We start from the raw sequence: 25,635 nt of genomic DNA, 5'->3' as shown, positions 1-25,635 counted from the left end.
TCTGCATCTTCTAACTACACACCCTCAAGACCCCTAGCTCTGCATCTTCTAACTACACACCCTCAAGACCCCTACGCTCTACATCTTCTAACTACACACCCTCAAGACCCCTACGCTCTACATCTTCTAACTACACACCCTCAAGACCAGACCTGGGCATTGTACGGACCGCGGGATGATTCTGACCGGCCCGCGAAAGATTACATGATAATATTTTTTATTTTTTTTTTTTTTCGTGTCAACGTTCACACACACAATATACGCTTACCTAGGATTTGACTTGATTCAACAACAAAGCAGTCGGGGCAAGCCGAAAACGGTCGAAAGTGTGGTTATTTGAAGTTTGGATTTCTTTTTTCACAACTGAGGTAGGTAGATTACATTTTTGGAGACTAAAGTACAGAAAAGGGGTACCGTTGGGTACCGGTATCGATTCACAGGTACCGGTACCGTATCGGTTCAAATGTGAATGGTACCCATCCCTACTGAACACACAACTGCAGGGCAAGGGCATTTTTGCTCATGAAATGCATAGCCATGTGAAAGCCTTCATGACAAAGTTGCAATTAATTTCAAGGCAACTATAGGCAGCAACAATCTCAAACACATGAAAACCCTGAAAGAAGTCAAACCATCAGCTGATCACCGGCACAGGTACTCATCCATGTTGGGAGCACTGCATGATGAATTTTCAAGGCGTTTTCAAGATTTCAAAAAGGTTGAGGATGAAATGCAGCTGGTTTCCTCTCCCTTTACCTGCAGTGTTGATAGTTGTTCAGCTTGAACTCATTGACCTGCAGTCTGATTCACTACTGAAATAGCACTTTAAGTCAGCATCACTGCTAGAGTTCTACTCTGCTCTCAAGGAGGAGAACTTTCCAAACATGAGGAGACATGCTCAGAAGATGTTGGTTCTCTTTGGATCCACCTATATGTGAACAGACATTCTCAGTCATGACGTTTACCAAGTCCAGGTACAGATCCTCTCTCACTGATGAACATCTGGCAGCTGTGCTTCGCATCTCCACCTCAGACATGCAACCTGACTTTGATGGACTTGTTAAAGCTCAACAGAGACTGGATTTATCACACTGAATGAAAAAAAAAAAAAGAGCTGAAGAACACTAAAATGTGGAAATATAGCAAGTGAAATTTTTTTTTCTTTTTTTTGCACAGTTCTGAAAACATTAAATGTTTAATATAGGCATGTAAAGTAAAAAAGGCTACTGGGACACTTTTCTTTACACAGTTCAGTGACATGTCTTGTTTATTTTGGCTATAAGATGATGTGATGTCTTTAGAAAGCTAAGAAAATCCTTGTTTCAATAGTATATGTGTCATGTACGAAGGTTTAAGGACCACACAGAATAACACTGGAGCTGGCTGCACATGAGCAAAAGCAGCCTCTCTCAGTAAATGCTTTCAAAACAATGTCCCAGGTAGGTAAAAAAGACACAACACAAGACGTTTTCCAAATAGTAAATCATGTATTTAATGGAGGTAGGGATTTAAACCTCCTCCATGGTGCACAGGGGAAAAGGTAGGGGAGGACAAACAAGATATACATATTATACAAACAACACTTAACAACTAACACAACCACGTGCCCCTCCTAGGACACCACAGCTATGGGGATCAATCCACACTCATGTGATCAAAAAAGGCAACCTCATACACGGTGGTCACTGGAAAGTGACACAATGAGGCGCCCCGACGTGTGTGTGCTGTCAGCTACTTGTGCACCCGTCCCTCTTGATGTGATTGCCATCAGCTGTCACTCATTAGGCAATCAGCACCCTTCAGTGTAGGGACGGGCAGCACCTGACAGGAAGAGAAGAAGAGATATCATTAGCTCTCATGTTCACACACACACACACACACATACAAATGATACTAATCTGATGTTCACATGGTCTTCCAAATACAGTAATAATGATAATGACCAACCCACGTACGTCACAATATGAAACTCAAAATAATAACTTTATTTGTATAGCACTTTTTCATACATGCCGTTTGTTATTAATGTTTCACATATTGGAAATAAATTCTATTTGAATAAATGATATTTTTGAAAGCTAACCTCACCTTTTAATTGCCAAATAATAACATACACTCTTACCAGGGGTCAAAACAATGCCATTTACTGCTTTTTATATAGAAATAAAATGTATATTATGCATAATTGAGTTTGGAATTTTGGCCCGGCCCTCGAACATATTTTCAGTTGCTCATTCGGCCCCCCGGGAAAAATAATTCCCCACCCCTGCTCAAGACCCATACGCTCTGCATCTTCTAACTACACACCCTCAAGACCCCTACACTCTGCATCTTCTAACTACACACCCTCAAGACCCCTACGCTCTGCATCTTCTAATGACACGCCCTCAAGACCCCTGCCCTCTGCATCTTCTAACTACACACCCTCAAGACCCCTACACTCTGCATCTTCTAACTACACACCCTCAAGACCCCTGCCCTCTGCATCTTCTAACTACACACCCTCAAGACCCCTACACTCTACATATTCTAACTACACACCCTCAAGACCCCTGCCCTCTGCATCTTCTAACTACACACCCTCAAGACCCCTACGCTCTGCATCTTCTAACTACACACCCTCAAGACCCCTGCCCTCTGCATCTTCTAACTACACACCCTCAAGACCCCTACGCTCTGCATCTTCTAACTACACACCCTCAAGACCCCATACACTCTGCATCTTCTAACTACACACCCCCAAGACCCCTACGCTCTACATCTTCTAACTACACACCCTCAAGACCCATACGCTCTGCATCTTCTAACTACACACCTTCAAGACCCCTACACTCTGCATCTTCTAACGACATGCCCTCAAGACCCCTACACTCTGCATCTTCTAACTACACAACCTCAAGACCTCTACACTCTGCATCTTCTAACTACACACCCTCAAGACCCCTACGCTCTGCATCTTCTAACTACACACCCTCAAGACCCCTTCGCTCTGCATCTTCTAATTACACACCCTCAAGACCCCTACACTGTGCATCTTCTAACTTCACACCCTCAAGACACCTACACTCTGCATCTTCTAACTACACACCCTCAAGACCCCTTCGCTCTGCATCTTCTAATTACACACCCTCAAGACCCCTTCGCTCTGCATCTTCTAATTACACACACTCAAGACCCCTACGCTCTGCATCTTCTAACTACACACCTTCAAGACCCCTACACTGTGCGTCTTCTAACTACACACCCTCAAGACCCCTGCCCTCTGCATCTTCTAACTACACACCCACAAGACCCCTACGCTCTGCATCTTCTAACTACACATCCTCAAGACCCCTACGCTCTGCATCTTCTAATTACACACCCTCAAGACCCCTGCCCTCTGCATCTTCTAACTACACACCCTCAAGACCCCTACGCTCTGCATCTTCTAACTACACACCCTCAAGACCCCTACGCTCTGCATCTTCTAACTACACACCCTCAAGACCCCTACGCTCTGCATCTTCTAACTACACACCCTCAAGACCCCTACGCTCTGCATCTTCTAACTACACACCCTCAAGACGCCTACACTGCATCTTCTAACTACACACCCTCAAGACCCCTCCGCTCTGCATCTACTAACTACACACCCTCAAGACCCCTACACTCTGCATCTTCTAACTACACACCCTCAAGACCCCTACGCTCTGCATCTTCTAACTACACACCCTCAAGACCCCTACACTCTGCATCTTCTAACTACACACCCTCAAGACCCCTACACTCTACATCTTCTAACTACACACCCTCATGACCCCTACGCTCTGCATCTTCTAACTACACACCCTCAAGACCTCTACGCTCTGCATCTTCTAACTACACACCCTCAAGACCCTACACTCTACATCTTCTAACTACACACCCTCAAGACCCCTACGCTCTGCATCTTCTAACTACACACCCTCAAGACCCCTACACTCTGCATCTTCTAACTACACACCCTCAAGACCCCTACGCTCTGCATCTTCTAACTACACACCCTCAAGACCCCTACACTCTGCATCTTCTAACTACACACCCTCAAGACCCCTACACTCTGCATCTTCTAACTACACACCTTCAAGACCCCTACACTGTACATCTTCTAACTACACACCCTCAAGACCCCTACACTGTGCATCTTCTAACTACACACCCTCAAGACTCCTACACTGTGCATCTTCTAACTACACACCCTCAAGACCCCTACACTGTGCATCTTCTAACTACACACCCTCAAGACTCCTACACTGTGCATCTTCTAACTACACACCCTGAAGACCCCTACACTCTGCATCTTCTAACTACACACCCTCAAGACCCCTACGCTCTGCATCTTCTAACTACACACCCTCAAGACCCCTACGCTCTGCATCTTCTAACTACACACCCTCAAGACCCCTGCCCTCTGCATCTTCTAACTACACACCCTCAAGACCCCTGCCATCTGCATCTTCTAACTACACACCCTCAAGACCCCTACGCTCTGCATCTTCTAACTACACACCCTCAAGACCCCTGCCCTCTGCATCTTCTAACTACACACCCTCAAGACCCCTACGCTCTGCATCTTCTAACTACACCCTCAAGACCCCTACGCTCTGCATCTTCTAACTACACAGCCTCAAGACCCCTGCCCTCTGCATCTTCTAACTACACACCCTCAAGACCCCTACGCTCTGCATCTTCTAACTACACACCCTCAAGACCCTTGCCCTCTGCATCTTCTAACTACACACCCTCAAGACCCCTGCCCTCTGCATCTTCTAACTACACACCCTCAAGACCCCTACGCTCTGCATCTTCTAACTATACACCCTCAAGACCCCTACGCTCTGCATCTTCTAACTACACACCCTCAAGACCCCTACACTCTGCATCTTCTAACTACACACCCTCAAGACCCCTACACTCTGCATCTTCTAACTACACACCCTCAAGACCCCTATGCTCTGCATCTTCTTTTTTTTTTATTGGTCTTTTTCCCCCTCCATTTTCCTCCGATTTTCTCCCATCCCAATGTTAGTCGTATGCCAATTCCCAGTCCCTTCCTGATCGCTGCGCACTTACCCCCCACAGTCAGATCATCTGGGAGAGTGGAGGCTACCACGTGCTTCCTCCGACACACGTCCAGCCAATCACCGCTTCTTTTCACCTGGCAGCGCGGATTCTCATTGAGAGGGCGTAGCGTGTGGGAGGACCACACTATCCCCCTCACGTCCAATCCGCGCTTAGCAGGCGCCCCGACCGAACTGTAGGAGTCGCTGTTTACAACGACCCGGACCCACCCCGCCAGCTTCTCCCACCCTCTGATACAGCCAATTGTATCAGTGCAGACGGCCAGCCAAGCTTGTGACAACCCCGGAGCTGTGAGCTGGATTCGAACAGGCGAATCGAGCTCACAGCTCCGGGGCTGGTGACGAACGCAATCTCCGCTCGGCCACCTAACCGCCCCATGCTCTGCATCTTCTAATGACACGCCCTCAAGACCCCTGCCCTCTGCATCTTCTAACTACACACCCTCAAGACCCCTACACTCTGCATCTTCTAACTACACACCCCCAAGACCCCTACGCTCTACATCTTCTAACTACACCCTCAAGACCCCTACACTCTGCATCTTCTAACTACACACCCTCAAGACCCCTACGCTCTGCATCTTCTAACTACACACCATCAAGACCCCTACACTCTGCATCTTCTAACTACACACCCTCAAGACCCCTACACTCTACATCTTCTAACTACACACCCTCAAGACCCCTACACTCTGCATCTTCTAATTACACACCCTCAAGACCCCTGCCCTCTGCATCTTCTAACTACACACCCTCAAGACCCCTACGCTCTGCATCTTCTAACTACACACCCTCAAGACCCCTACGCTCTGCATCTTCTAACTACACACCCTCAAGACCCCTACGCTCTGCATCTTCTAACTACACACCCTCAAGACCCCTACACTGCATCTTCTAACTACACACCCTCAAGACCCCTACGCTCTGCATCTTCTAACTACACACCCTCAAGACCCCTACGCTCTGCATCTTCTAACTACACACCCTCAAGACCCCTATGCTCTACATCTTCTAACTACACACCCTCAAGACCCCTACACTCTACATCTTCTAACTACACACCCACAAGACCCCTACGCTCTGCATCTTCTAACTACACACCCTCAAGACCCCTACACTCTGCATCTTCTAACTACACACCCTCAAGACCCCTACACTCTGCATCTTCTAACTACACACCCTCAAGACCCCTACGCTCTGCATCTTCTAACTACACACCCTCAAGACCCCTACACTCTGCATCTTCTAACTACACACCCTCAAGACCCCTACACTCTGCATCTTCTAACTACACACCCTCAAGACCCCTACGCTCTGCATCTTCTAACTACACACCATCAAGACCCCTACACTCTGCATCTTCTAAATACACACCCTCAAGACCCCTACACTCTACATCTTCTAACTACACACCCTCATGACCCCTACGCTCTGCATCTTCTAACTACACACCCTCAAGACCCCTACACTCTACATCTTCTAACTACACACCCTCAAGACCCCTACGCTCTGCATCTTCTAACTACACACCCTCAAGACCCCTACGCTCTGCATCTAACTACACACCCTCAAGACCCCTACACTCTGCATCTTCTAACTACACACCCTCAAGACCCCTACGCTCTGCATCTTCTAACTACACACCCTCAAGACCCCTACGCTCTGCATCTTCTAACTACACACCCTCAAGACCCCTACGCTCTGCATCTTCTAACTACACACCCTCAAGACCCCTACACTCTGCATCTTCTAACTACACACCCTCAAGACCCCTACGCTCTGCATCTTCTAACTACACACCCTCAAGACCCCTACGCTCTGCATCTTCTAACTACACACCCTCAAGACCCTCTACGCTCTGCATCTTCTAACTACACACCCTGAAGACCCCTACGCTCTGCATCTTCTAACTACACACCCTCAAGACCCCTCCACTCTATATCTTCTAACTACACACCCTCAAGACCCCTACGCTCTGCATCTTCTAACTACACACCCTCAAGACCCCTACACTGTGCATCTTCTAACTACACACCCTCAAGACCCCTACACTCTGCATCTTCTAACTACACACCCTCAAGACCCCTACGCTCTGCATCTTCTAACTACACACCTTCAAGACCCCTACGCTCTGCATCTTCTAACTACACACCCTCAAGACTCCTACACTGTGCATCTTCTAACTACACACCCTCAAGACCCCTACACTGTGCATCTTCTAACTACACACCCTCAAGACTCCTACACTGTGCATCTTCTAACTACACACCCTCAAGACCCCTACACTCTGCATCTTCTAACTACACACCCTCAAGACCCTACACTCTGCATCTTCTAACTACACACCCTCAAGACCCCTACGCTCTGCATCTTCTTACTACACACCCTCAAGACCCCTGCCCTCTGCATCTTCTAACTACACACCCTCAAGACCCCTGCCCTCTGCATCTTCTAACTACACACCCTCAAGACCCCTACGCTCTGCATCTTCTAACTACACACCCTCAAGACCCCTGCCCTCTGCATCTTCTAACTACACACCCTCAAGACCCCTACGCTCTGCATCTTCTAACTACACACCCTCAAGACCCCTGCCCTCTGCATCTTCTAACTACACACCCTCAAGACCCCTACGCTCTGCATCTTCTAACTACACACCCTCAAGACCCTTGCCCTCTGCATCTTCTAACTACACACCCTCAAGACCCCTGCCCTCTGCATCTTCTAACTACACACCCTCAAGACCCCTACGCTCTGCATCTTCTAACTACACACCCTCAAGACCCCTGCCCTCTGCATCTTCTAACTACACACCCTCAAGACCCCTACGCTCTGCATCTTCTAACTATACACCCTCAAGACCCCTACGCTCTGCATCTTCTAACTACACACCCTCAAGACCCCTACACTCTGCATCTTCTAACTACACACCCTCAAGACCCCTACACTCTGCATCTTCTAACTACACACCCTCAAGACCCCTACGCTCTGCATCTTCTAATGACACGCCCTCAAGACCCCTGCCCTCTGCATCTTCTAACTACACACCCTCAAGACCCCTACACTCTGCATCTTCTAACTACACACCCCCAAGACCCCTACGCTCTACATCTTCTAACTACACACCCTCAAGACCCCTACACTCTGCATCTTCTAACTACACACCCTCAAGACCCCTACACTGTGCATCTTCTAACTACACACCCTCAAGACCCCTACGCTCTGCATCTTCTAACTACACACCCTCAAGACCCCTGCCCTCTGCATCTTCTAACTACACACCCTCAAGACCCCTACACTCTGCATCTTCTAACTACACACCCTCAAGACCCCTACACTCTGCATCTTCTAACTACACACCCTCAAGACCCCTATGCTCTGCATCTTTTTTTTTTTTTTATTGGTCTTTTTCCCCCTCCATTTTCCTCCGATTTTCTCCCATCCCAATGTTAGTCGTATGCCAATTCCCAGTCCCTTCCTGATCGCTGCGCACTTACCCCCCACAGTCAGATCATCTGGGAGAGTGGAGGCTACCACGTGCTTCCTCCGACACACGTCCAGCCAATCACCGCTTCTTTTCACCTGGCAGCGCGGATTCTCATTGAGAGGGCGTAGCGTGTGGGAGGACCACACTATCCCCCTCACGTCCAATCCGCGCTTAGCAGGCGCCCCGACCGAACTGTAGGAGTCGCTGTTTACAACGACCCGGACCCACCCCGCCAGCTTCTCCCACCCTCTGATACAGCCAATTGTATCAGTGCAGACGGCCAGCCAAGCTGGTGACAACCCCGGAGCTGTGAGCTGGATTCGAACAGGCGAATCGAGCTCACAGCTCCGGGGCTGGTGACGAACGCAATCTCCGCTCGGCCACCTAACCGCCCCATGCTCTGCATCTTCTAATGACACGCCCTCAAGACCCCTGCCCTCTGCATCTTCTAACTACACACCCTCAAGACCCCTACACTCTGCATCTTCTAACTACACACCCCCAAGACCCCTACGCTCTACATCTTCTAACTACACACCCTCAAGACCCCTACACTCTGCATCTTCTAACTACACACCCTCAAGACCCCTACGCTCTGCATCTTCTAACTACACACCATCAAGACCCCTACACTCTGCATCTTCTAACTACACACCCTCAAGACCCCTACACTCTACATCTTCTAACTACACACCCTCAAGACCCCTACGCTCTGCATCTTCTAACTACACACCCTCAAGACCCCTACGCTCTGCATCTAACTACACACCCTCAAGACCCCTACACTCTGCATCTTCTAACTACACACCCTCAAGACCCCTACGCTCTGCATCTTCTAACTACACACCCTCAAGACCCCTACACTCTGCATCTTCTAACTACACACCCTCAAGACCCCTATGCTCTGCATCTTCTAACTACACACCCTCAAGACCCCTACACTCTGCATCTTCTAACTACACACCCTCAAGACCCCTACGCTCTGCATCTTCTAACTACACACCCTCAAGACCCCTACGCTCTGCATCTTCTAACTACACACCCTCAAGACCCTCTACGCTCTGCATCTTCTAACTACACACCCTGAAGACCCCTACGCTCTGCATCTTCTAACTACACACCCTCAAGACCTCTCCACTCTATATCTTCTAACTACACACCCTCAAGACCCCTACGCTCTGCATCTTCTAACTACACACCCTCAAGACCCCTACACTGTGCATCTTCTAACTACACACCCTGAAGACCCCTACACTCTGCATCTTCTAACTACACACCCTCAAGACCCTACACTCTGCATCTTCTAACTACACACCCTCAAGACCCCTATGCTCTGCATCTTCTAACTACACACCCTCAAGACCCCTGCCCTCTGCATCTTCTAACTACACACCCTCAAGACCCCTGCCCTCTGCATCTTCTAACTACACACCCTCAAGACCCCTACGCTCTGCATCTTCTAACTACACACCCTCAAGACCCCTGCCCTCTGCATCTTCTAACTACACACCCTCAAGACCCCTACGCTCTGCATCTTCTAACTACACACCCTCAAGACCCCTGCCCTCTGCATCTTCTAACTACACACCCTCAAGACCCCTACGCTCTGCATCTTCTAACTACACACCCTCAAGACCCCTGCCCTCTGCATCTTCTAACTACACACCCTCAAGACCCCTACGCTCTGCATCTTCTAACTACACACCCTCAAGACCCTTGCCCTCTGCATCTTCTAACTACACACCCTCAAGACCCCTGCCCTCTGCATCTTCTAACTACACACCCTCAAGACCCCTACGCTCTGCATCTTCTAACTACACACCCTCAAGACCCCTGCCCTCTGCATCTTCTAACTACACACCCTCAAGACCCCTACGCTCTGCATCTTCTAACTATACACCCTCAAGACCCCTACGCTCTGCATCTTCTAACTACACACCCTCAAGACCCCTACACTCTGCATCTTCTAACTACACACCCTCAAGACCCCTACACTCTGCATCTTCTAACTACACACCCTCAAGACCCCTACGCTCTGCATCTTCTAACTACACACCCTCAAGACCCCTACACTCTGCATCTTCTAACTACACACCCTCAAGACCCCTACGCTCTGCATCTTCTAACTACACACCATCAAGACCCCTACACTCTGCATCTTCTAACTACACACCCTCAAGACCCCTACACTCTACATCTTCTAACTACACACCCTCATGACCCCTACGCTCTGCATCTTCTAACTACACACCCTCAAGACCCCTACACTCTACATCTTCTAACTACACACCCTCAAGACCCCTACGCTCTGCATCTTCTAACTACACACCCTCAAGACCCCTACGCTCTGCATCTAACTACACACCCTCAAGACCCCTACACTCTGCATCTTCTAACTACACACCCTCAAGACCCCTACGCTCTGCATCTTCTAACTACACACCCTCAAGACCCCTACACTCTGCATCTTCTAACTACACACCCTCAAGACCCCTACGCTCTGCATCTTCTAACTACACACCCTCAAGACCCCTACACTCTGCATCTTCTAACTACACACCCTCAAGACCCCTACGCTCTGCATCTTCTAACTACACACCCTCAAGACCCCTACGCTCTGCATCTTCTAACTACACACCCTCAAGACCCTCTACGCTCTGCATCTTCTAACTACACACCCTGAAGACCCCTACGCTCTGCATCTTCTAACTACACACCCTCAAGACCCCTCCACTCTATATCTTCTAACTACACACCCTCAAGACCCCTACGCTCTGCATCTTCTAACTACACACCCTCAAGACCCCTACACTGTGCATCTTCTAACTACACACCCTGAAGACCCCTACACTCTGCATCTTCTAACTACACACCCTCAAGACCCTACACTCTGCATCTTCTAACTACACACCCTCAAGACCCCTACGCTCTGCATCTTCTAACTACACACCCTCAAGACCCCTGCCCTCTGCATCTTCTAACTACACACCCTCAAGACCCCTGCCCTCTGCATCTTCTAACTACACACCCTCAAGACCCCTACGCTCTGCATCTTCTAACTACACACCCTCAAGACCCCTGCCCTCTGCATCTTCTAACTACACACCCTCAAGACCCCTACGCTCTGCATCTTCTAACTACACACCCTCAAGACCCCTGCCCTCTGCATCTTCTAACTACACACCCTCAAGACCCCTACGCTCTGCATCTTCTAACTACACACCCTCAAGACCCCTGCCCTCTGCCTCTTCTAACTACACACCCTCAAGACCCCTACGCTCTGCATCTTCTAACTACACACCCTCAAGACCCTTGCCCTCTGCATCTTCTAACTACACACCCTCAAGACCCCTGCCCTCTGCATCTTCTAACTACACACCCTCAAGACCCCTACGCTCTGCATCTTCTAACTACACACCCTCAAGACCCCTGCCCTCTGCATCTTCTAACTACACACCCTCAAGACCCCTACGCTCTGCATCTTCTAACTATACACCCTCAAGACCCCTACGCTCTGCATCTTCTAACTACACACCCTCAAGACCCCTACACTCTGCATCTTCTAACTACACACCCTCAAGACCCCTACACTCTGCATCTTCTAACTACACACCCTCAAGACCCCTACGCTCTGCATCTTCTAATGACACGCCCTCAAGACCCCTGCCCTCTGCATCTTCTAACTACACACCCTCAAGACCCCTACACTCTGCATCTTCTAACTACACACCCCCAAGACCCCTACGCTCTACATCTTCTAACTACACACCCTCAAGACCCATACGCTCTGCATCTTCTAACTACACACCTTCAAGACCCCTACACTCTGCATCTTCTAACTACACACCCTCAAGACTCCTACACTGTGCATCTTCTAACTACACACCCTCAAGACCCCTACACTCTGCATCTTCTAACTACACACCCTCAAGACCCCTTCGCTCTGCATCTTCTAATTACACACACTCAAGACCCCTACGCTCTGCATCTTCTAACTACACACCTTCAAGACCCCTACACTGTGCATCTTCTAACTACACACCCTCAAGACCCCTGCCCTCTGCATCTTCTAACTACACACCCTCAAGACCCCTATGCTCTGCATCTTCTAACTACACACCCTCAAGACCCCTACGCTCTGCATCTTCTAACTACACACCCTCAAGACCCCTACACTCTGCATCTTCTAACTACACACCCTCAAGACCCCTACACTCTGCATCTTCTAACTACACACCCTCAAGACCCCTACGCTCTGCATCTTCTAACTACACACCCTCAAGACCCCTACACTCTGCATCTTCTAACTACACACCCTCAAGACCCCTACGCTCTGCATCTTCTAACTACACACCATCAAGACCCCTACACTCTGCATCTTCTAACTACACACCCTCAAGACCCCTACACTCTACATCTTCTAACTACACACCCTCATGACCCCTACGCTCTGCATCTTCTAACTACACACCCTCAAGACCCCTACACTCTACATCTTCTAACTACACACCCTCAAGACCCCTACGCTCTGCATCTTCTAACTACACACCCTCAAGACCCCTACGCTCTGCATCTAACTACACACCCTCAAGACCCCTACACTCTGCATCTTCTAACTACACACCCTCAAGACCCCTACGCTCTGCATCTTCTAACTACACACCCTCAAGACCCCTACACTCTGCATCTTCTAACTACACACCCTCAAGACCCCTACGCTCTGCATCTTCTAACTACACACCCTCAAGACCCCTACACTCTGCATCTTCTAACTACACACCCTCAAGACCCCTACGCTCTGCATCTTCTAACTACACACCCTCAAGACCCCTACGCTCTGCATCTTCTAACTACACACCCTCAAGACCCTCTACGCTCTGCATCTTCTAACTACACACCCTGAAGACCCCTACGCTCTGCATCTTCTAACTACACACCCTCAAGACCCCTCCACTCTATATCTTCTAACTACACACCCTCAAGACCCCTACGCTCTGCATCTTCTAACTACACACCCTCAAGACCCCTACACTGTGCATCTTCTAACTACACACCCTGAAGACCCCTACACTCTGCATCTTCTAACTACACACCCTCAAGACCCTACACTCTGCATCTTCTAACTACACACCCTCAAGACCCCTACGCTCTGCATCTTCTAACTACACACCCTCAAGACCCCTGCCCTCTGCATCTTCTAACTACACACCCTCAAGACCCCTGCCCTCTGCATCTTCTAACTACACACCCTCAAGACCCCTACGCTCTGCATCTTCTAACTACACACCCTCAAGACCCCTGCCCTCTGCATCTTCTAACTACACACCCTCAAGACCCCTACGCTCTGCATCTTCTAACTACACACCCTCAAGACCCCTGCCCTCTGCATCTTCTAACTACACACCCTCAAGACCCCTACGCTCTGCATCTTCTAACTACACACCCTCAAGACCCCTACGCTCTGCATCTTCTAATGACACGCCCTCAAGACCCCTGCCCTCTGCATCTTCTAACTACACACCCTCAAGACCCCTACACTCTGCATCTTCTAACTACACACCCCCAAGACCCCTACGCTCTACATCTTCTAACTACACACCCTCAAGACCCATATGCTCTGCATCTTCTAACTACACACCTTCAAGACCCCTACACTCTGCATCTTCTAACTACACACCCTCAAGACTCCTACACTGTGCATCTTCTAACTACACACCCTCAAGACCCCTACACTCTGCATCTTCTAACTACACACCCTCAAGACCCCTTCGCTCTGCATCTTCTAATTACACACACTCAAGACCCCTACGCTCTGCATCTTCTAACTACACACCTTCAAGACCCCTACACTGTGCATCTTCTAACTACACACCCTCAAGACCCCTGCCCTCTGCATCTTCTAACTACACACCCTCAAGACCCCTACGCTCTGCATCTTCTAACTACACACCCTCAAGACCCCTACGCTCTGCATCTTCTAACTACACACCCTCAAGACCCCTACACTCTGCATCTTCTAACTACACACCCTCAAGACCCCTTTGCTCTGCATCTTCTAACTACACACCCTCAAGACCCCTACGCTCTGCATCTTCTAACTACACACCCTCAAGACCCCTACGCTCTGCATCTTCTAACTACACACCCTCAAGACCCCTGCCCTCTGCATCTTCTAACTACACACCCTCAAGACCCCTACGCTCTACATCTTCTAACTACACACCCTCAAGACCCCTACACTCTACATCTTCTAACTACACACCCTCAAGACCCCTACACTGCATCTTCTAACTACACACCCTCAAGACCCCTACGCTCTGCATCTTCTAACTACACACCCTCAAGACCCCTACGCTCTGCATCTTCTAACTACACACCCTCAAGACCCCTACACTCTGCATCTTCTAACTACACACCCTCAAGACCCCTACACTCTGCATCTTCTAACTACACACCCTCAAGACCCCTACGCTCTACATCTTCTAACTACACACCCTCAAGACCCCTACACTCTACATCTTCTAACTACACACCCTCAAGACCCCTACGCTCTGCACCTTCTAACTACACACCCTCAAGACCCCTACACTCTGCATCTTCTAACTACACACCCTCAAGACCCCTACGCTCTGCATCTTCTAACTACACACCCTCAAGACCCCTACACTCTGCATCTTCTAACTACACACCCTCAAGACCCCTACACTCTGCATCTTCTAACTACACACCCTCAAGACCCCTACGCTCTGCATCTTCTAACTACACACCCTCAAGACCCCTACGCTCTGCATCTTCTAACTACACACCCTCAATACCCCTACGCTCTGCATCTTCTAACTACACACCCTCAAGACCCCTACACTCTGCATCTTCTAACTACACACCCTCAAGACCCCTACGCTCTGCATCTTCTAACTACACACCCTCAAGACCCCTACACTGCACCTTCTAACTACACACCCTCAAGACTCCTACACTGTGCATCTTCTAACTACACACCCTCAAGACCCCTACACTCTGCATCTTCTAACTACACACCCTCAAGACCCCTACACTCTGCATCTTCTAACTACACACCCTCAATACCCCTACACTCTACATCTTCTAACTACACCCCCTCAAGACCCCTACACTCTGCATCTTCTAACTACACACCCTCAATACCCCTATGCTCTGCATCTTCTAACTACACACCCTCAAGACTCCTACACTGTGCATCTTCTAACTACACACCCTCAAGACCCCTACACTCTGCATCTTCTAACTACACCCCCTCAAGACCCCTACACTCTGCATCTTCTAACTACACACCCTCAATACCCCTATGCTCTGCATCTTCTAACTACACACCCTCAAGACCCCTACACTCTGCATCTTCTAACTACACACCCTCAAGACCCCTACGCTCTGCATCTTCTAACTACACACCCTCAAGACCCATACGCTCTGCATCTTCTAACTACACACCCTCAAGACCCATACGCTCTGCATCTTCTAACTACACACCCTCAAGACCCCTACACTCTGCTCTGCATCTTCTAACTACACACCCTCAAGACCCCTACGCTCTGCATCTTCTAACTACACACCCTCAAGACCCCTACACTCTGCATCTTCTAACTACACACCCTCAAGACCCCTCCGCTCTACATCTTCTAACTACACACCCTCAAGACCCCTACGCTCTGCATCTTCTAACTACACACCCTCAAGACCCTCTACGCTCTGCATCTTCTAACTACACACCCTCAAGACCCTCTACGCTCTGCATCTTCTAACTACACACCCTCAAGACCCCTACGCTCTGCATCTTCTAACTACACACTGGACGGACCAGGTCCGCCCAAAAGATCCTGACGACAAAAAGGTTAAACTCCACAGTTCAGTTATATATACAGTAGTCTGATATTTTCACATTTTCACATTTCAGCAACAATTTTCTGTAATGTGTTTAGAAACACATCTCTGAATTAGCTTTACCTGGTCTTTAATTGACACTGATGGATATTATAATCAAGATTCTAGCTTCCAAGATATTTCCCAATTTCCTTTTTTTTCAGTTTTCAGTCTTTTCATAGAATTAAGGTTCTCATCACCGTTGAACTATAAATCATTCATTTGCTTAATCTTACAGATTGTCAAGATTAGCTCAATTTAGAAGCCTTGTAATGGCAATCTAGAATCTAATCTGTCGAATTACCCAGATAATTGTGATTAATCAAATTATATTGTGATAGGTGGTTTTATAGTTCAAGTTTCAAGTTTCTTTATTAGTTGTCATACAGAAATACAAATACTTTTGCATGAAATGCTTCTTTCTGTTTTGCTCCTGAGAGTGTGCTAGATAAAATAACAAGATAGTGTAAAATAGTATAATATAAGTATAAAATAGAAAGTCAAGTACGTAAACAAGTGTAAACAAAACAGAAATGATCAATATACATATATACAGTATATGTACAGTCTATACTTCTGTACAGTCTATACAGTCAGCTACTATACAGTACAGTGTAGAATGGTGAGGTATAGCTTAGCTTGTGGTGCCACCTTGTGGTGGTGAGGTGCAATGAGGTGCATGGGATTGATGCCAATAAATATAAAGTGTGTGTTAGTGTCTAAAGTGGGTAAGTGGGTGCTACAGTGTGTTGTTTATTTAAAGTGAGTGTGTGCGTGTGGATGTGTGTGTTGTTCATTGTTCATTGAGCATCCTGATGGCCTGGGGATAGAAGCTCTTTCTGAGTCTCTCTGTGCTTGCCATGAGACTCTGGTATCGCTTGCCTGACCGCAGCAGTTCAAAGAGGCAGTTGTTTGGGTGGCTGGGGTCTTTGATTATTCTCTTAGCCTTACCCATACAGCGCTTGCTGTAAATGTCTTGGAGAGTGGGAAGCCCCCCTCCAATTGTGCGTTCGGCTGAACGGGCCACTCTCTGTAGTCTGCTACGGTCTTGTGCAGTGCTATTCCCAAACCAGGAGGTGATATTGCCAGTCAGGATGCTCTCTATTGTGCATGAGTAGAAGTTATTGAGGATCTTCTGACTCACTTTGAACTTCCTTAGGTGCCTAAGGAAGTAGAGGCGTTGTCATGCCTTCTTGATAACACTGTCAATGTGTGTGGTCCATGTCTGTTTGGACTGAAGTATATGGCCATACTTTTTTATATAACATTATTTGATGGTTTCCAGCCTTTCCAATACATATTACAATGTCATGTGCCTTTTCTTTGTCTTTTTCTAGATATAGAATTGTAATGAGACTTTCATTCAACTTCCACCGCAAAATTCTTTATCAAAATTACAACTGTAAAGCAATAAAATATATCATTGATGCCGGTATTTTAAAAGATACACTTGGCAGTATGTGGATACCACAGTATTGTATTAAAATACTACATACCGTTTGTGTGGATTCATACTAGTATACCTAATAATAATAAGCCTTAGTCCCTGTACTGTAGCACATACGGTAACAGACTTTAACAGACTGATTATAATAAATTAATAATACATTTGAATAAATAAATGAATCCATCCATTTTATTATGCATCAGTGGTAACAACATGGTATTGTACTTTAACCCTCTGCAGCTGAAGGGGAAAGATGGCGGGAAGCGCATCGGCCGCATCAGTAAGCAGTGGAGCGGCCTTCTGAAGGAGGTCTTCACCGACACGGACAACTTCGGCATCCAGTTCCCCCTGGACATGGACGTAAAGATGAAGGCCGTGCTGATGGGAGCCTGCTTCCTCATTGTAAGTATTCATGTTGTTTTGCTTGAGCTGAGTTTATTTTATCTCGAACAATCAACCATATAAAAAACACAATAAAAAGGATAAACTAAAGAAAAAAATCTAAAATTAAATCTTAAATTCTTCATTAACACTTTGAGTGCCAGCGACGCGTTTTGTCGTTAGTTCATGCCGCCAGTTGAGTGCCGGCAACGCTATATAGCGTTTGTTTGTCGTATTTTTTTTTATTGGCGATTTGAATTCATATTTCATCAATCGAGCCTCACGCTAGTGTTGCAGACTCTCTCTGAGCTCAATTGGGAAAATACCGCCCCCTATCGTCTCTCCCTGGGGGGGGGGGGGGGTCCAGCCTCCTCATGTTACTTCTCCGGCGAAGCATCTGAAGAGATCCAAGTTGATCGCCGGCCCGGAAAACGTGTGGATTATGTATTTCCAGCACCCAACGCTGAATCAATAAACGCAATCGATATTTGGAATGGCGATCAGGAATTGGAATAATCTTTTTGGAGAACATCTGATCTGAGGTAAGGAATCTATTTTACCAGTCTTAGGGTAATCTGAGCTTTTTTCAGATATATCAACGTGTGCCCTATGTGTGTGTGTGTCTGTGTGTGCGCACTGATCAGGAAATGAGAGAATCGATATTTCAGCCCGCTTCTATAGCGTGCATAAGTACACATATACTATCGATAATCTAGCGTTTATTTGAAAACGATTCATAAATAGGCCGAAAAATGACAATGTTTTTGTGTATTCCAGAATATTCCAGTAAAGGGCGATTATCACGGAATCTATATATTGTCCTGAAAAACGAGGGCTTTTCAAAATGCTATAAACGGAAATGAACCGATTAAAAAAAAAAAAAAAAAATCCGTCTCGACAATGTTGACTGCAAACAAGTCATTGATAAACGACGGGCAGATTAGACACATAGCCATAATTTAAGACAGAGATTATGCGTTCACAACGCTATCATTGAAGTGGGTGCCGGCATTCAACCACGTTTTACCATGTTCACCAGTGGTAATCAAAGTGTTAAATGATAAACAAATGAGTTTGAGAAGGAGCAGAAGGAAGCAAATGCTTATCTAGTCTTGCCCCTTCCTCACAATATCATACATAAAACTAAATCTCTTACAACCTAAAATAACAAACAAAATAAACATCAATAGAAATAACACATTTTAGTAGAAATTAAAATATATAAAGTAACCATTATAGAGCTCCTTGTTTTTGTACTCATCAATGAGTTTTCTTAAACCTGTTTCTGAACTGTACAATGTTCATTTTAGTTTCTTCATCTAAGCCGTTCCACAGGATTACACCACAAACTGAAACACACAAACCTTCACTTTGGATGCCACAGACGACATAACACGTGTTATCAGCCCGCCCCCTGAATGCCCACGACGACAAATATCGTTTTATTTTTTTATTAGCGATCTGAATTCATATTTCATCAACCGAGTCTACCGTTGGGAAACCATCAGGAGCTCAGATGTGAAAAAAGCGCCCCCTATCGTCTCCCAGATGGTAATGCACCCTTTTGGAATGGACTCAATGAAAATGGATGAGAAAAAAAGAATCCGGAACCACATTTTACTTCTCACGCATGTACCCGAGCCGATCGGATTCATTGTGGAGCTTCAGAACAGCGTGTAATATGTGTTTACAGTATGTAGCATTGGATCAATAAAAGGATCGATTTTTGGAATGGCGATCAGGAATTGGAATAATCTTTTTGGATACCATCTGATCTCCGGTAAGGAATCTATTTTACCAGTCTTAGGATAATCAGACCTGTTTTCACGGAGATATAAGCTTTTCCCCTGTGTGTGTGTGGCTGTGCGAGCGATCAGGAACTAAGATAATCGATTTTCAGCTTGCCTATATAGCATGCATACGTACACATATACTATCGATAATCTAGCGTTTAATTGAAAACGATTCATAAATAGGCCGAAAAATGACAACGTTCTAGAATATTCCAGTACAGAGCGTTTATCACGGAATCTTTTAATTTTCCTTGAAAACGAGGGCTTTTCAAAATGCTATAAAAACGGAAATGAACCGATAAAAAAACAATCCGCTTCGACAATGTTGACTGGAAAATGAGTCATTGATAAGCGACGGGCAGATTAGACACATAGCCATAATTTAAAACATAGATTAGGCGATATTAACGCTAACATTGAAGTGGATGATGGGCATTCAAGGGGGTAAAAAGGAAAACACGGCCGGCTCTGAAAGTGTTAAGAGTAGTGCGGACATAGGGTTGTTTTAAATGATAATTCCTTCTTAAATCATATTTTCCCTCTCGACCCCTAAAATGTTTTTGAGTATTACCTGGCAGTACATTATTTCTTGCTTTGAACATCATTTGTGCAGTTCTGAATTTCACTATGTCCATACATTTCAATGTTTGTCTTTAAAAATGTATTATTAGTATGCTCACAACGATTATTAGAGCCATATGAAATCCGTTTTATTTTTTTCCAAATTCCATTTAATTTTTTTCCAAGTTCCGTTTTTTACGTTTGAATATTTCAGAATTCTGTATTTTGCTTTGTACGCTCATTTTACCATCAGAAATAGTGTCTAATAAGTGGGAATGAATAAATGTCCACAATTTAATAAGATATAACAGTCCATTTAATAGGGCTGTCTTAAATACTTCGAAGCTTCTAAGCTTCGTTCGATGGGCATGGGATTCGAATATGAAAATAAAATTCGATTATTAAAAAAATATATATATATATTATATATATTTTTGCAAAATCAACTCTGCCTCTCTTTGTTAACTACAACAAGCAATGCTGTTTGTTATTTAAGATGAGGTCGGACTCGGCACTGACAGATTTGTGTTCATTGTGCTGCTTTTATAAAGCCTCAAATGACGGCTTACAATATTTCATGAAATGTTTTGTTTGTCTAAGATTTAAAAAGGTTTAAACTTTACAGCACTGACAAAGTTGAACAAAGTGCTGTACAAGTCTCACAGCAAAAAAAAAAAAAATGTTGATTCCATTTTTATTGCTCAATTCCGCGATTCCGTCCGCGATTCCGTGATCGCGGATTCCATATGGCTCTACGATTACTTATGATGGGCTTATTATTATTATTATTATTATTATTATTATTATTATTATTATTATTATTATTATTATTATTATTATTATTATTATTATTATGCTTAAACCTTCACTGTGTAACATTTCATGAAAACATGAGTACTTAGATTCTTTATAACCCCAGAGCTGAAGGGAAAATATGCACCAACACAAAGAGCATGCTGGAGGATGTGTGGGAAGGAGGGGGCAAATCACACGCACATGTTCTGGGGATGTCAGAAGCTGAAGGGGTATTGGGAGGATATAGGGGAAGCAATGATCAGAATATTAGGATACAGGTTACCACAAACAGGACTGGTGCTTTACTTAGGGGACCTGACGCACGAGGGAATACAAGGGGGGGACAAATATTTAATAAAGATAATGTTGATATCGGCCAGAAAAGCAATAACGAGACTGTGGTACAAGGAAGACCCACCGACAATAGCACAATGGGTAGGAATAGTAGAGGAGATACAGGATATGGAGAGGATAACACACATGCTGAGGCTACAGGAAGAGAAATTTGGGGTTAAGATGGGGAAAGTGGGAGGATTATAAAGGGGAACGAAAACGACATCACAGAGGAAGAAACAAATGCAACACAAGAGGGAGAAGGGTAAAGGAGGAAAGAGGTTCAAGGAGGGTCTCTGAACCCATGTCGCACATTTTTGCTTTAGTTAGTATTTTCTAGCTCTATCATTTGGGTATGACAATTGTTTTATGTTTTTTCAATTTATTATTTATGTCTGTGGAACTTTTGCTTAAGTCGGTATTTTTTATTTCTGTTTTTGGGTATTAAAATCTTTTCTTTATTGTTTATGTCTGTTTAACGGTGTTGTACATTATGTCTATGTATTATGTACCTGGAAGACCGACTGAGATGATAATAATATTCAAAGATGATGTTGTTTGTATGCTTGTAATCCAAAAATGCAAATAAAAATTGAGTAAAAAAAGAAAAAAGAAAACATAAGTACTTGATGAAGAAAAATACATCTGCACTATACTGTAATACGGTAAGACACAAAGTGAAGTGACATGATTGGTGAAAAGGTGAAAGCAGGGGTGTAAAAAGTATCCAGAAATTATACTTAAGTGAAAGTATGGGTACCGTCTCAAAATGTTACTCAAGTAAAAGTCAGAGTATCTGGCTCAAAACACACTTGAGTAAAAGTCAAAAAGTTTCTACTTTTAAATGTACTTAAGTACTAAAAAGTAAGTCACATTTTTTTTTATTCCAGGGCAATGACATCGTCCTCTTCATCACTCGTTTGTGGCCATCTTCTGTAGCTTGTCACTCTGACTGTCTATTCTTCTGATAGCAGGTGTTTAATCAAAGATCCTTCATCCTTCACAGGACTTCATGTTCTTCGAGAAGGTCGGGGAGATGAACCAGCGCAGCACAGTCTTCTCATAGTGGAGGAAACTGTGGAGGGAAACCAGGAGGACTTTCTCTAAACTCTTTAACGTCATCATCCCGAGGCCAGCGGGAAGCAGCCACACGAGGCCAGCGGGAAGCAGCCACACCGCCAAGTCCAGAATCCTTTGTGACACACATTTACCACTATTACTACTATTATTACTATTACTACTCAGGTGGGGGTCCATCAGGTGGGGGTCCATCAGGTCCATCAGGTGGGGGTCCATCAGGTGGGGGTCCATCAGGTGGGGGTCCATCAGGTGGGGGTCAGGCTCGTCATCATTTTCACCTCTGACCTTTAGTCCAAACCTTAAAAGGGCACTTCACCAAAAAACAATGCTGAATTATTTTGCACATAACCTCACATGTATCCAAAAACTCAGGTTTGCACACATTATTTTAGTTTGACAGAGTAAATGAGCTTGAATGAATGTGGCCACCACTGATGTCCGTGGGCACATTGAATCCTTGTGTTGTGTTAATTATAGCTATGAAATTATGTAATTTTCTTTAAAAAAAAATTTTATAAACAAAAGAGACAAAATAATTTGCTACATATGTTGAATACTTTCAACACACTACTAGGATTCAATGTCCCTGATGACATCACTAGTGGCCGTATTGAAACTAATTTAAATGAATGTGTGGAAAACTGTTTTGGATGTGTGCAAAATAAATCCTTGTTTTTTTAAGGGTTGGATTAAGGTAAGGGTCAGGTTTACAAACAACCTTTTAGGTGAAAATTACGACAAGCACTCTCCTTTAACCTTAATTTTTAGCAATAATCTTTATGATAATTGATCATTTTTTACTTTGCAATACCTTTTTACCTGGCCTTTCGTTTGAGTCAAGGTGTTCCTCGTCTCAAATTGTGCTTCCGTCCAAAAGGAAAAAAATTGCAATTCTCATATTATCTTTCTGTACTGGTTTCTTTTTCCCCAGTAATTTCTAAGAAAATGATTCGTTTTTACTTCAGTGTTTTCCCCTTGTGCTTGGAATTACAAGGTTCTATCTACATTCACAATAGTTTTAAGATATTGAGCTGTAGTGTTTTCACATCCCATTAAGCAAAACTAATTCACATTTTCTACTTGGAAGTAAAACCCACACTGTGGTATAATTTAGACTTTTGTCGATCATTATGACGAAGGTTTCTATCCACAGTGGATCTTCATCAGGTCGGTGATCCAACAGGGATGCAAATATTGTCATAATTTTGATCCATAAAGAGGTCTAAATGATACCTTGATGTGTGGGTTGTTCTTCCTATTAATGTTGTGCACGTAACCCACAGTAGCACCCACTATCAATGTGCATATCATCAAGCCTTCACTAAAAATTTACATTGTTTACATTTCACAAAAGACACTTTTATTTTTATTTTCCCCCCAAATGTTCGATAGAACATAATAATTCCAATATAACAGAAAACAACCTGCAGTGCAATATTTTCACCTACATATCTTTGCCAAAGGATAATAAGTTAACCTCACTACGTTGCTCAGTGCCTAAGAATATACTAACCATTTAACATTTTTCTTATTTCTTTTTATAAATATGTAGTTTTGTACACTGTATCAACATTTCATTATATGGCCATATATTTATCAAGCCAGTATAACAGAATGAGTCTTTCCCTCATACCGTTTGATTACTATAATGAATATAGAAGCTGTTTTTGTATAAACTACCTTATTTTATGAAGTTAGTCTTGTGTACACAGCAAAATGATGTACCTAAATATTAGCCACAGTGAACAGAGATTTGAAAGGGGAGTTATGTTACTGATGGGAGAACTTATTCAGAATGTTAATAACAAGAGGCGAGTTGTTGCAAGAATTGATGCTATGCAGATCTGTTGCGTGTTGATGATGTCATCAAAGTGCTCTAACAAGTCATTTTAAGCTTGCATTGGGTCGAAAATCTTACTAAGAAAGAGAAAAACCGCCAGTGGGGTCGAGAAGATTTGACGACTCTTAAGATTAAATTGTGAAAACTGTGACATCTGAACTTGAAAACACAAACCTAACTGGGGACCAGGTGGAAGCAGGCAGTCTGTTCCACGGGGAATAAAGAGGAAGTTAACACTTGTTAAGATGGACCTTTTTTTTTTCAGTTTCTATACCTCAGAGTCTATGCCTTGTGATCTTTGCCTCAAAGCATTATGCGACTAGTGTACATTTCTACTGCCCAGTATATGAGAGAAACCATCTGTCTGTTTGTCCAAATAAATATAGTGTCCTTGTGCCATGCTTCCTTTCTTTGTCAGTGAGGGACCTATGAGTTCTTACACAGTACTGTATCAATCACACTAACTCAGGGTGTGACTCAGGTCAGTGGGGGGGGGGGGGGGGGTAGAGAGAGGAGAGCGGGGGGGGGGGGGGGGGTAGAGAGAGGAGAGCAGGTCTCACAAAACCTTCTGGATTGCATCCGTTTTCGATTGGAAACACTGGCCCTTCAGGGATATCTCCACTCCTTCCCCACCTCCACCACTACCCAAGTACTGACAACAGTTCCATTTAGGTCCAGTCCTTTTGCTATCCTACACTGTATATACTATACACGTGTGTAGAACACATAGACTTAAACTGAATTTGATTTACCCTCTCTCTCTACGTAGCAATATCTAGGTAGTTGGTCATTCTGCACGGTGATTGATTGAATGAAAATGTTATTAACAGATTGCAGAATGGGTACAATACAGTACGGCTCAATACACACAATTGTTAAGGGGATGCAGACCAGAGAAAGACTTTCCTCTTGTTTGCATCAGG

At 45.1% G+C, this 25,635-nt stretch overlaps 1 protein-coding gene across 2 annotated transcripts in view; it reads left to right on the top strand.

The window, feature by feature from the left end:
* Positions 1-25,107, top strand: part of LOC311227791 (phospholipid scramblase 2-like) — a 91,737-nt gene extending 66,630 nt beyond the window's left edge. The window contains exons 7-9 of one of the 2 annotated variants that reach the window (XR_014619624.1): positions 18,170-18,331; positions 22,799-23,052; positions 23,122-25,107. Coding sequence is in view for 1 of the 2 variants with exons in the window: in XM_084313602.1 (XP_084169728.1) it covers positions 18,170-18,331; positions 22,799-22,858 (222 nt within the window). In the remaining variant the exon portion in view is untranslated. Of the gene's footprint in view, positions 1-18,169; positions 18,332-22,798 lie in introns of both variants that reach the window. The other variant, XM_084313602.1, reaches the window with a different exon arrangement.
* Positions 25,108-25,635: the final 528 nt, after the last annotated feature.

This window comes from Notolepis coatsorum (assembly GCF_963971535.1).
Source record: "Notolepis coatsorum genome assembly, chromosome: 4".
NCBI classification, from domain to species: Eukaryota; Metazoa; Chordata; class Actinopteri; order Aulopiformes; family Paralepididae; genus Notolepis; species Notolepis coatsorum.
The sequence above is the reverse complement of the archived record's forward strand: the minus strand, read 5'-3'. Positions and strand labels throughout refer to the sequence as shown.